The sequence below is a fragment of the Peromyscus leucopus genome, chromosome 12 (assembly GCF_004664715.2).
Source record: "Peromyscus leucopus breed LL Stock chromosome 12, UCI_PerLeu_2.1, whole genome shotgun sequence".
Classification (NCBI taxonomy): Eukaryota; Metazoa; Chordata; class Mammalia; order Rodentia; family Cricetidae; genus Peromyscus; species Peromyscus leucopus.
This window is the reverse complement of record NC_051073.1, coordinates 51,178,074-51,191,010: the sequence shown is the minus strand read 5'-3', so window position 1 is coordinate 51,191,010 and position 12,937 is coordinate 51,178,074. Positions and strand designations below refer to the sequence as shown.

The following is a 12,937-nucleotide window of genomic DNA, read 5'->3' as shown; positions in this document are numbered from 1 at the left end:
TGCTTGAGAAGCAAAGACTGCCACCAACTGAGCCACCTTCCCAGACCCCCACCTAACTACTTCTAGGGACCGTAAAAGACTCCAGGTTTCTAGAACATCTGGAGAGCTGACTATTGTCACACACACACACACACACACACACACACAGAGTGTTCATCATCTGTACAGAAACTGGGAACCAGAATGCCCATTCCCTGATGTAATGTCCCTGCAGTCTCCGGAGATAGCAGCCTTTGCCCGGCTGCCTTGCTAACCTTTTACCAGCTTCCACGCATCCCAAGGAAAAATAAGGACCAAGCGTACAGTAACATGAGCCCCAATTAGCATAACATAAAAACAACTTAGTCATGTTTTCCATGGGCTTTTCCAACCCCAAACTCAAAGCATAAAGCCGGCAGAAAGTGATAAAAATGCATGCGTGGAACTATAAATAGATGCATGCTGTCTGGCTATGCACCACCAAGGTCCTTTGGCCCCAGTGAGTGGCTGTCTCCCAGAAAACCAGTCAGGTGGAGAAACCGGAGGCTTTCCCCCTTGCAAACCATAGTGTGAGAATCGAGAGGAAGGGAGACCGCCCCTGATGGCTCGGTACGGAAGGGGTTAAGTCCTCAGTCATCCTATTCTGAAGTGATTTACGGTGATGTGTAGAGTTTCAAAACTTTTCCCAGCCCAGGCACAGCCTTTCCCTTCTCACCGGGTTCACTGGCTCTCCCGGTACTGAAATGGGAAGGAGGAGGCGTGTTTTGCTGATCTGTTAAATTCTTAGTGAAGTTTTCGTGATTTCCAGTGGCTGCTGTTGTTTGAGTTTGGTTTGGAGCAAACCTGGAATAGTCCTGACATTTCTGGAATGGAATCCAGATGAGGAAGAAGAAATAGAAGGAGAGGGGGGAAAAAAAGAAGAGAAAAAAGGTGGGGAGAAATAAAGGGAGGAGAGACGGAAGGAAAGGGGGAAAATTGTCCCTTTTTTTTCACATTCACATTCCTCTGTTTTCCCTCAGCCTGGAAAACATATTAATCCCAGTGCTTTTACGCTCGGAAACAAAGGGACTCGGCCAGACTGTGTGGGGGAAAGGGTGATAAGAAAGAACTTGGAACTCCACAGAGGGCAAGAGTGAGATTCAGAAAGCATTAGGACTTCCCTTAAAGGACAATCCCGGTGGCAGCAGAGGACCAGCTCACACAGACCCAGGAGAAACTGCAGACAAATGGAGATACGGACAGTCCCACGAACAGCAACGTTCACCTCATCTCACTGGACCAGAAGGTAAGAAGACACAGCCAGAAAGAGAAGAAATCAGCCCAGCTCCGACAGGCTGAGCTTCCTGGGGCTGCTTTCTCAAACAGGAGCTGCCTCCCACCCCTTTTGTATTGCTCACCCTCCACCAGGAGACAGAGGGCTACAAGGAACCGATTCCATCTAGGAAACTGTCCTAGGGACCCACCTTTCAATCTCTTTTGAAAGCCCCTGCATTCCATCTCCATGAACCACCATGTAAGTGTGCGATCTGGGCTTCTCCCTGTTTGCTTCACTGTTGCTTGTTGGAAGAAATGAAGTGTGAATGTTGTCTTAATTACAAGGCTCGTGTTACACGGTCTCTGGTGCATCCCGGGTACAGCTGAGGCAGTCCAAGCATGCCTGCCGCCTGCCTGTGAAGCAAGGTTGGATTTCCTGCTTACCGACTGACGGCTAAGCACTGGCAATCACAGCCGCTTGAAAGCAACTGGGCTCTCACCCTGTTTTGTCTCCGCTGCCCTCCCTCCTTCTTCTCTAGCTACCCCTTCCCCTTGGCCAAGATAGAGAAAGAGAGAATGCCCAGCTCTGTTTGCAATTGCAATTAATGATTTTTTTTTCTCCTCCCTCTCCCTCTCCCTCCCCCACTCCATTATGATCTTTCTGCATTCCCAAGTGGATAACACAATGATGTGGAAGATGGGACCTCATTTCGCCATACTGTTGGCCATGTGGCTGGTGTGTGGATCAGAATCTCATGCCCCTGTCTTGGATAGAGACAGGCACACAGGGCGCAAAGTACCTTTGGCCTCTCCAGTCAGCACTAGGTCGGCTCGATATCTGAGGCACACCGGGAGGTCTGGTTTAACTGAGAAATCCACCCAGGAAGAACCAAATCTTCAGCCTCCCCCAAGGAGGAAGAGTGTACCAGTACTGAGATTAGCTCACCCGACCACGAGGCCGACCCCCTTAGGTATCAATGGAGCGCCAGTCAGACCTGAGTCGAGACCAATAGCCAGGAGCTCTCCGCGTGAGATGGTCCGAGATGAGGGGTCCTCTGCTAGGTCCAGAGTGTTGCGTTTCCCCTCTGGGTCCAGCTCTCCCAATATCCTGGCCAGTTTTGCAGGAAAGAATAGGGTGTGGGTCATCTCAGCCCCGCACGCCTCAGAGGGCTACTATCGCCTCATGATGAGCCTCCTGAAGGATGATGTGTATTGTGAACTGGCGGAGAGACACATCCAACAGATTGTGCTGTTCCACCAGGCAGGTGAGGAAGGGGGCAAGGTACGGAGGATCACCCATGAAGGCCAGATCCTGGAGCAGCCCCTGGACCCCAGTCTCATCCCAAAGCTGATGAGCTTCCTCAAACTGGAGAAGGGCAAGTTTAGCATGGTGCTGTTAAAGAAGACTCTCCAGGTGGAGGAGCGCTACCCTTATCCCGTCAGGCTGGAGGCCATGTATGAGGTCATTGATCAAGGCCCCATCCGCAGGATCGAGAAGATCAGACAGAAGGGTTTTGTCCAAAAGTGTAAGGCCTCGGGCCTAGAGGGCCATGTGGTCCAGGAAGGGAACAATGGTGGCGGGGGAGCAGGAAGCACAGGCCTGGGCAGTGAGAAGAAGAAAGAGGACCCAAGGAGAGTACAAATCCACCCCACCAGAGAGCCTCAGAGAAAGCTGGCCACCACCAAGGCAGCCACTCCCCAACCTCCCCCAACCCCGAGGGCCACCATCCTTCCTCCTGCTCCAGTCACAACGGCCACCCGGGCCACATCCCGAGTGGTGACAGTAGCCGCCAGACCTACAACCACGACTGCCTTTCCAAGCACCCAGAGGCCCTGGACAGCCCGGCTGCATCCCTTCTCAGTCTCCCACAGGCCCTCTGCCACAGCTGAGGTGACCACCGCCAGGGGCACTTCCATTTCAGAGCAGCTCCACCCTCTGCCTCGGAAGGAACAACAGAGAGAGAAGTCCCAGGCCACCAGGAGGCCCAGTAAAGCCACCAACTATGGGAGCTTCACAGCTGCCCCACCCACCACCCTCTGGGAGGGCAGCACAAGAGTTGTGGGCACAAGTCGTTTCCGCGACAACCGGACAGACAGACGAGAACATGGCCATCAGGACCCAAACGTGGTGCCGGGTCCTCACAAGCCAGCGAAGGGGAAACCGCCCAAAAAGAAGGACAAGATTCTCAGCAATGAGTACGAAGCGAAGTACGACCTCAGCCGGCCCACGGCCTCTCATGGGGAGGAGGAGCTGCAGGTGGACATGACGCCCTCCCAGAACGCGAAGGAGTCAAGAAAACACGAGAAGCTCGGGAAACCTGAGAAGGAGAAGAAAAAAAAAGGGAAGAGTGCGAAACCAGACAAGTTACTCAAGAGTGAAAAGCAGATGAAGAAAGCCGAGAAAAAGAACAAGCAGGAGAAAGAAAAGAATAAGAAGAAAAAGGCGGGTAAGACAGACCAGGATGGCTATGAGAAGCCCACAGCAAAACAACTCACTCCAAGTCCCAGGAAGTCAGTGACCGACCTGCTGGGGTCATTCGAAGGCAAACGAAGACTCCTGGTAAGTAATGTGTTCCCCCTGTGTGCTGAGGTGGGGCATTGACATGTTTGTCATGTATGTTACAAACACATCTTGGGTGACAGAGTGAGGCTGACTGAGCCTGCCTCATGCTCAGGAAGGCTGGAGGCAGGATGTGGTATGCCTTTGATACTAGCACATTGGGTGTGGGGGGGGGGGACGGGATACAGATGGATTTCTGTGAGTTCCAGGTCAGTCTGGTCTACATGGCAAGTTGGCTTTTGTGAGTCTCACAGACACTTTTTAAACTAGAAGGCAGATACCTTCTTTCCAGGAAGACTACCTCCTCCATTACTGTCCCAATTACTAGAAAGAGCAGGAAGAATCCCAGGATGGCATGTGGACTGAGTTATTTGCTCTGGTTTCTAGAGCCTCAGAGTTGTGTATGAATTTCTCCTGAGGCTGTGTTGGAAATGGGTATGTGTGCCCACATTGGGGAAAGGAGATAAGCAATCCGCACCTCTGTTTTGCCTGCTGTTAAGTATATACATCCCGTGCCAGGAAACTTCTCTTTGAGCATTACTTGCCACTATCTGTAAAATGGTAAAAGGATTTAGATAAATTGAAAGGAGGCTTTGGGCAGGAAGGAGCCAATACTAAATGGAAGAAGGCCTTTTCTCATCAGGGATAGGACATGACTCCTCTTGTTTCTGACTCTTTCTGTGTACGCTCATGTTTCAGAACCCCTCCAAGATTTCTACATTAACTCTGGTTCTTAATACCATGATTTTAGCCCAGGTTGCCAAGGAGGAGTTTAGTAGGTTACATATAGTAAAAGACCCGTGAGTTCATACTGAGTGAGGCAAGTCATAACTAAGAGAAGTTCTTAGATACTGCCTGAGGGAGCCATGTCAGGCCGTTGTGACCATGCCCATCCTCCTGAACACAGGATCTGACTCCTGGCCTGGATTCATCTTGCATGCCAAACAGGCACCCTTCTCTAAGACATTTCTCAAGAGACCTTCAGCTTGTTCAAAGTGGCCTAAATTTGGATTAATGATCTGAGCAGAGAGACTCTGATGACCATGCATCTTAAGTGATTTAAAAACTTTTAAATGCACATTTGAAGTGTCAACCAGAGCAGAGGTGTTTGTGGTATTTGTTCTGGGTGGAGCATGTCTTGAATTTTCTTTTCATTTCCATCAATAGTGGTGTTAGGGATTAGAATAAAACCTAAGGTCTGACTTATTTTGAGAGAGAGAGAGAGAGAGAGAGAGAGAGAGAGAGAGAGAGAGAGAGAGAGAGAGAGAGTGTTTCTTTGGTACTTTCTGTAAGTTGATGGCATTTTAAACAGATTTTTCAAGTGACTGTGCAAATTTAGACATTCAGATGATAGGCTATTTGTAAAGAAGTTTAACAGCTGCTTCTATATTCCCAGAATCCATAAACTGAAATGTCCCAATTAGGGCCATAAGAATCACTGGTTTAAAGTAGAACTTGATCCGGTACCTGAATGTTTGTCCAGGATCCGTGGAGCCAAGCTGCTCTCTTGGGGGCGTGGGAAAGCATTACCACTTGGACTGCTTTGCTCAATGATTACCTGGGACTTTGCCCAGCCCACTAAAGCACCCTTTCACCCCATTCTGTCCATTTAGACAACAAGGCAGGCAGAGTGCTCCTCATGGCTAGATTTTAAACACGGAAAGAAGTAATCAAGGGTAAAATGTCAGGATTGTAATTGTGCACCCGCCTGACAAATCCTCTCGTTGCCCCAAGCGGGTAAGTCAAAAGAAAGAGGTTTTCATACTCCATCCCTGGAGTTAGCTGTGCCTTCCATTTCTCTTGCCTGCTCCCTGCTCTCTGTGTTAGGGATCGGAATGCCCAGCTGGGACTTCTCTGCTTTTTAACAGTATCCCTGGTCATAAATTGTTATCAAATGAAGCTCGAAGGACAGCTTCTGCTGATGTCATATGAGGCAAAGCAGAAACCAGCTGGAATCACTTCTGCCTTTGTTGGCTCTTTGGAGCCAGCCAGAGAACAAGGTTTGTTATTAGAAAGAAAATCCCAACAGGACACAGTTCAGTCTGTCAGTCCTGTGTGTGACCAGCTGATCATATCTCTACTGTGTTTTCTGAAGTGCTATGATGTATGGAGAAACAGTGGAGTCAAAAAGACGAGATGGAGCTGTCCTGATATCCAAACAATGCTTCTGGGTGAAAGGCGGTACTGGCCCATAACCCCTTTCCCGCTCACTTTTTCCATCAAACTCTGCTCGCGTTATTCAGGAAGCGTGGGGATTCAATTAGCATTCATTAAGGCTGAGCAGTGTTGAGCTGTTAAAGTAAGACAGAGAACGTTTACTTCTAGCCTCAACTAAACCTGGTATGCACAACCTACGGGTGGGTTTGCATTCCAAGAAATGGTGTGGACTTTCTGGCTCATTTCTCCAGCTTTTCAGTAACCAGATCCCTGACGCTAATTTATCGTAAAACCCCTGGGCGCTTTGTATTCATTCACACCATTCTTTAGATGTGAAAACATCCCATAACTGCTCTTTAACTAATTAGTTAGGGGAACCCTAGCAGCAACTGTGTAAGTTGTGGTTGAGCGACTGGCCTCTTCCAGGTCTTCAAGCACATTGCAGGTAGATCCAGGTGTCCTGCTTTTAATTCAGAAGCCCTCTGCCTCTCAGTTTCTTAAAAAAGAGCAGATTCGACATGTAAGATGCTTTGCTGAAACTTCATGGTTTTGTTCTCACAATTCCTACAAGGAATGACTTATTAACAGTCTTTCCCAGATGAGAAAACACAAGTTTAGATTCCTTGAGAAATTCACCCAATGTAGCTATTATGTAAAAAAGGCTGTGTATGTGTTCAACTTCAAAGTCAGTCCACACTCCAACCTCCCTTCCATTGGGTGTGAGCCTTGGGAGGTATATGCCACAAAGAAAATAGGAAATTGGGGAATAAAACTATTCCTTAATACTTCATTTTGGGGTAAATGAGATGGCTGAGCAGGTAAAAGTGCCTGCTACCAGGTGTAACAACCCAAGTTCAATCCCCAGGAATGACACTCGGTGGAGAGAACCATCTCCCATCTGACCTCCACATGCACCACACACCCACTCGGCCCACATACCATAGATAAATAACATAGCTTTTGAAACTACATTTTGAACTGTGAGTTTTCAAGACAAGTGAAGAAGCAGTCACATTTTCATAGTAAGTGCAAATGTGGAGTTACTGCCTTTCCTACACAGCTCAACTCTGGCTTTCTAGGCAGCTGGTGAAGAACAGTTGATTGAACCCATTTTTCTCTTCCCTCTGTCTGCTTGATGTCCATTTGGGGCTAGCTACAGAGATGGTGGATAGCTATTTATCACTAAACCATTGGTTCTTGTGAAGGATAGCTAGTGATCATTTGGTGGCTCTTAGATCCACCTACTTGTCAGCTCACAGGGAGCTTTGATGTGCTGGACTGCATGAGTTCAAGCTTGAGTCTCTGATTTCTTTGGCAATGGAATCTCCTACAGTCCAAGTGGGTTAATATTTTCAACTCTGCTTCTGAGACTTGGGACTTGAGATAACAATCTACTTATTTGGTTTTAGTTTTAGAAAAGGATTTAAAGTTCTGTTTTACAAGGCAGACTCCAAGACTGAAAGTTAGTTTATGGAGTCCTTAAAAAAAAAAAATCTAGTGTTTTGAGCCTCACACAGTACTGAGACTAAGCAAAGACTGAAAATACTTCAAACCTTTCCCAGCATCTTCTGGTTCATGTTTGCCCCCTTTACTTATACAGTCAGGCTTCATTCTCCTCTGGGACTCATTGACTCAACACACCATTGGAAAAGACACACAGACAAGATCACAGCACAGCTGTAAATTCAGGACACATGCCCTGAGTTACCGCTATCAAACTGGCAAGAGGGTATACAATAGGGCCGTTCACTGAGGAGTCCTGTGGTAGCCCTTCTAGAAAGGAAAACTGGAAATAGTTTCCATTTTAAGCACTGTTAGAGATGCTGCCACGCTAGAAAATGGATGTGACAGAGGTGTCAATACTCATGGAAAGGCTCTGACATGTCAGGTGACCAGCTGCCCCCGTTTCCCTGTGCAAACTCCATCAGCAGATCAAGTGTAAGGAGAAGGTTTTCCATCTGGCTTATGGGCTCTGCCTAGATATATTCATGGCCAGGGATCCTCATGTTTCCGAGTTCCCCTTGTCCCTGATGTGGATGGAATGATCTTTAGCTTGTGGAATGTGGACCAGCCAGCATGGATCACAGGATAACTTCAGGGTCTGAGGTCTCAGCACCTTAAGGAACTTGACATCAACATAAAATATATACACAAAAGAGACACAAAGTTTCTGTGTGAGCTGCGCAGACAAGTATAACTGTAATTAAACAGAGTAAGTGTTTGAGATATGGTAGTAGGGTAGGATGTAGGAGGCTGGAGGACATGGGCAAACACAGATGGTAGAGTTGGTGAGCTAATCAGAGGCAGTAGACATGTGTGTGTTTGGACGCATAGTCCCATACAAGTATCTACGTATATTGTTCAATTCCTGAGACTTTATGAAGCTTGCATAGAGGTTGTTTCTCGGTAAAGAAGACAAATGTAAGAGGCTGCAGGGTTGAAGTAAGACAAAAATGCCAGGCCTCCCACTTTGATGGTGGATGTTACCCTTTCCTCTGTCCCACTCTGCCTAAAAGTTGCTTTTATTTCATGGTTGAGAGTGGTCTGATAACAAGGGTAAAGGAGGCTCATAAGCCTGGGCAGAGTGAATTGTGCAACATGTACATCACCTCCCTGTAAGTTAAAGCATCCCTGGGCAAAAGCTCCAGGTTAAGATAAGTCTGAAAAGATTCTCTTCCTCTGAGATTCCTACTGGACATCCATAACCTGATATCACTGTGTACATGTGGGACAAACTGGCATGCAGGGGAGGAAGGGCATCTCTGAGATTATATATTGTCTGAAATTCTTAATTATACATGCCCAGGAGGAGAAGACTGGAGGAACCTTTGAGAATTCTTAAAATATGGCTGTGGCCCACAGGGCTCCATGACAAAGAATGAAGCAATGAAATGAATCCTGGGTATGGATATGAAGAGAGAGAACAGTAATTACTATTTATCTAGTGTCTGGGCAGCTGTGCCTTGGAACTTCTTGGAATATATTCTAAATATGGGCTAGGAGTTCAAAATCACGAAAACTTTCTTAGTTCTTTAAGAAGACATGTTTCAGTTCATTTTTGATTTTGTGTTTCATGTCTGTTTATATGGACACAGTGGTCAGGAAATATGTTTTAAAAGATATAATCTCCATGAGGAAAAGTATCAAAATTCCACATCTATCTAAAATTTATTCATTGATTCAGACTTTGCCTTAAGAAAAAAAAAAACCAGCGTGATTCTTAAAATATAGATTGATCATATTTCCAGTTGTTAGTTTGTTTTTAATTAGCTATATGTGTTTTGATATGGAAGGAAGAATTTAGATATTTTATTTTAACTAGACATATTCTAGATTTTTCTTTTTGGGCTTGTCTTTGCTGATAAACAGACCATTTTGGAATCACAAAATGTTGTTTAAGTGATGACCTAAGAAAAATTAGCAAAATCCTTTACTAATGTCCCACTCACAGGCTTCCAGAAGCATTTTAATTTTCCGGAGGGAATGTTTTGGAAAGCACAGAGATTTCAGCCGGGAAAGCTTGTAGGCCTCAATAAACAGCTCCGATGGAAAAAAAAAAACCAAACCAACAGCAAGATCAATCTGGGGCCAAATTTACTGGCTATATTTCATCAAAATAGTTGACAAAGGCTGACAACATAGTAACTTCTCCCACCCAAAATGCTAACCTGGTAGACATAGAACTCTAGAAAGAATTTATAAGCTCTGGGTGGGTGAATAGAAAAGTGGCTATTAAATTTGAACATGGAGGAATACAAGAAAATTTTTGCATAAATCAATCAATAAATCAATATAGGGGCTTGCTTCCAAGCCCTGTGGTAAGTCAACAAAGGGCGCCTGCGTGGGGCTCATTGTAGACACCTGCCATGTGAGTTCTGGTTCCAGGAGGTCAACAAGAACCTGGTCATCATCAGAATACAACTTCGTGTCCTCCCACTTCCAGGACAAGCAAAGTGTTGCTGCTCATTCTCAGTATGTGGGAAACAGTTTGGGTTTCAGCTTGAAAAATCTATGACATTGGAGAAGGTTCCAGAAAAAGTCAACTAAAATGATCAAAGAATCAGAGAAGCTTCCTCCCTCTTAGGGTAGATTCAAAACATTGAGACATTCTTAGAAAATACAAGAGAACCTAGATAATTAGCTAAATACACACACATATCCATGCATATACACAAGCATACATACATACACAAACAAACAAACATGCATACATTCGTACATAGAATAGCCAAAGCATACTCACTTTAACCAAAACAAATGAAATACAGCTCCCCCAGATGGCTGGAGATCAAAATATCTCTGCTGTATCCTTCCCTCAGTAGTCAAGAGTCATAAAACATGGTTGAAACTCCAGGTCTGATTTGAAGAGAAAGCTAAAATGAGACAGTTAATACCATCCTGATGGGATAGGGATGGGCTCTAGCATCAAAATCCCTCTCCTTGGGCTGAGTGTGACAACAAATATCATCTGTGTGGCAAAATATAGCCCCAAAAGCCATCCTAAAAACTGTCTGCAAGGTTGCCTAATAAAAATTTTGTTCCACAGTGTGCCGGCCTGGCCATGAAACTCTTTCAACATTATGGAAGTGAAAAAAAAAAATGATTGAATTAGCCTGATTAGTTAGTTAGGATAATGAAGGTCAAAATGAAGGAAGGCAGATAACTATTGCATGTCAGATATTCATGGAATGCGACAGCCTTGAAGAATAAGTATTTCTGTGTGCGCACAAATCGGAAAGCCATAGCACAGATGAAATGAAGACAAATTAGAGAACTGAGTAGAGACATCCAAACTATCTGGACTTGCTTTTAGTTTACTCTAAAAGAAAAGAAAAAAGAATGAGAGAGAGAGAGAGAGAGAGAGAGAGAGAGAGAGAGAGAGAGAGAGAGAGAGAGAGAGAGAGAGTCTAAATGGTCATTTGGGTCTTGATTACACAGCTGTCTAAGAAGAAAGCAATTTACAGTTTAGGTGCCCTCGGCTCCCACTTGTCTCTGGATTTGGCCTCATCATGACTTGAGCACTGTGAACTAATACTTGGCTTGTCCTCCCCTGCCTCCAGCTGATCACCACTCCCAAGGCCGAGAACAACATGTACGTCCAACAGCGGGATGATTATCTGGAGAGCTTCTGCAAGATGGCCACCAGGAGGATCTCTGTGGTCACAATCTTTGGTCCTGTCAACAACAGCTCCTTGAAGATTGACCACTTCCAGCTAGGTGCTCTTAAGCATTTTATAGTTTTTGTTTGTCTGTTCTGTTGGTTTTGTTTTTACTCCTTATCTGTGGTGGGCCCATTATTATGGGAGAGGCCTTGAGTGGGGGTTGGAGGAGATCAGAAGAAACATTGAGATGTCTGAAGGGTCCTCTGGTTGTGATGACAGAGATGATGTCTGTCTATCTATCTGTCTATCTATCTATCTATCTATCTATCTATCTATCTATCTATCTATGCAGGCAGGGACACTCTGGCTTAAGATGTCAGCATTTTAAAACAAAGACATGTAGTACTCTTTTTTGTTAAGTCAGAAAAGTGGTGGGAAATGAGAAAAGTATTACATAATTGGGGGGAATGAGAGAATATGTAGCCCCTTTCTCTTGGGTCCTGGGTCCTCTTGCCTATGAGCAGCACCAGTCAATATATGCCTACATGCTTTATGCTACAAGTGTTTCATCATACCTGGGGACCTGCCAGACTCTTGGATGCTGGCAAGCCTGGAGGGGGAATTAGCTAGAGTTAGAAACTGTTAGCCTAAATGAAAGGTCGCTGAAAATACGGATTGAACTTCACCCAAGTCCTTTCGGAGAGCAGAAGAATTTGGCTGAACTTTAGAGTTTGCACAACTTTTCATAGTGATGATGTGTATGAGGTTCATGGGGCACAGCTCGCCTCAGGCAGCTGAGTTCTAGTTCACAGCGGTTCCCATGGGCATGCTGCAAGAGTCACTGATTAGTTAAGCCTCACACTCAGAAGGTTGGAACTAGAGGCAATAGTTTCCATAAAACATTTTATGTAACAGTTTAGTGTGTGTGTGTGTGTGTGTGTGTGTGTGTGTGTAATTTTGGTCATTTTACCCCCAATTACTCTCTCTCATACCCCTCCCTTTCCCACTGAAACCCTTCTTCCTGACAAAAGTTTTATCTTTTAGAAAATCTTTCTTAAACATTACTTCACTCCTTTTGTTGTTTAGCTATAATTAAAGTTCTTTGGATTCATTCCTTATATTTCATTATCCTCTATATTTTTCATAAATATATTTCTTCTGAAAGTACATGAAAATATTTTTCCAATTAGCACAAAATAACATAACATAGCTCAGACTTTTCTGATACAAGATCATGATACAAATGCCACATCTGTCCTAATTATGATGTCAACTTGATTTGCATATGAACTAGTTTTCTAAACTATGTACTTTTGATTGTGATAACAACCATTAACATAAGATCGATTGTCTTAACAAATGTTTTGATGTAAAATATAGTAGTCTTAGTCTAGGCACAATGCTACCCAATGGCTCTCTAGAACTTAGCTGTACATTTTCAGCTGTACATTCTCTTTCATTGGCTCACCATTCCCTGAGGTAGCTACAAGTGACAAATAAATAACATCTATCTTGGTGTCCCATCATAAATCACCATGGATCAGTAACTGATTTGTGAACTCTGTCCCTCTGCTACGAATATGTTTGGTGATTAATGTCCTCAATCAACAACAACAGCCAGATATGATGCTTTAATCCCAGCACTTGGGAGGCAGAGGCAGATGTGTCTTTGTGAGTCTGAGGGCAGCCTGGTCCACATGGTGAAACTCTGTCTGAAATAACTGACGACAACAACAATCAATCGAGTAAAACCAAGAAACAAAGAAGTAGCTCTGGAAGCCAGCCGGTCCACATCCAGAGTTACAACTTATTTGTCATGTGATCTTGGGCAGGTTAGCTCTTAAGTCTTTAAAGAAACCTACTTCACAGGCTGTGGTGATGAAAT

At 44.9% G+C, this 12,937-nt stretch overlaps 1 protein-coding gene across 3 annotated transcripts in view; it reads left to right on the top strand.

Moving 5' to 3' along the window:
- The first annotated feature begins 649 nt into the window (after positions 1-649).
- Positions 650-12,937, top strand: part of Ccdc80 (coiled-coil domain containing 80) — a 32,507-nt gene continuing 20,219 nt past the window's right edge. Inside the window, exons 1-4 of one of the 3 annotated variants that reach the window (XM_028872069.2) lie at positions 650-909; positions 999-1,492; positions 1,908-3,793; positions 11,011-11,167. In XM_028872069.2, the coding sequence (XP_028727902.1) occupies positions 1,919-3,793; positions 11,011-11,167 (2,032 nt within the window). In that variant the 5' untranslated portion in view covers positions 650-909; positions 999-1,492; positions 1,908-1,918. Of the gene's footprint in view, positions 1,493-1,907; positions 3,794-11,010; positions 11,168-12,937 lie in introns of all 3 variants that reach the window. The other 2 variants (XM_028872071.2, XM_028872072.2) reach the window with 2 other exon arrangements.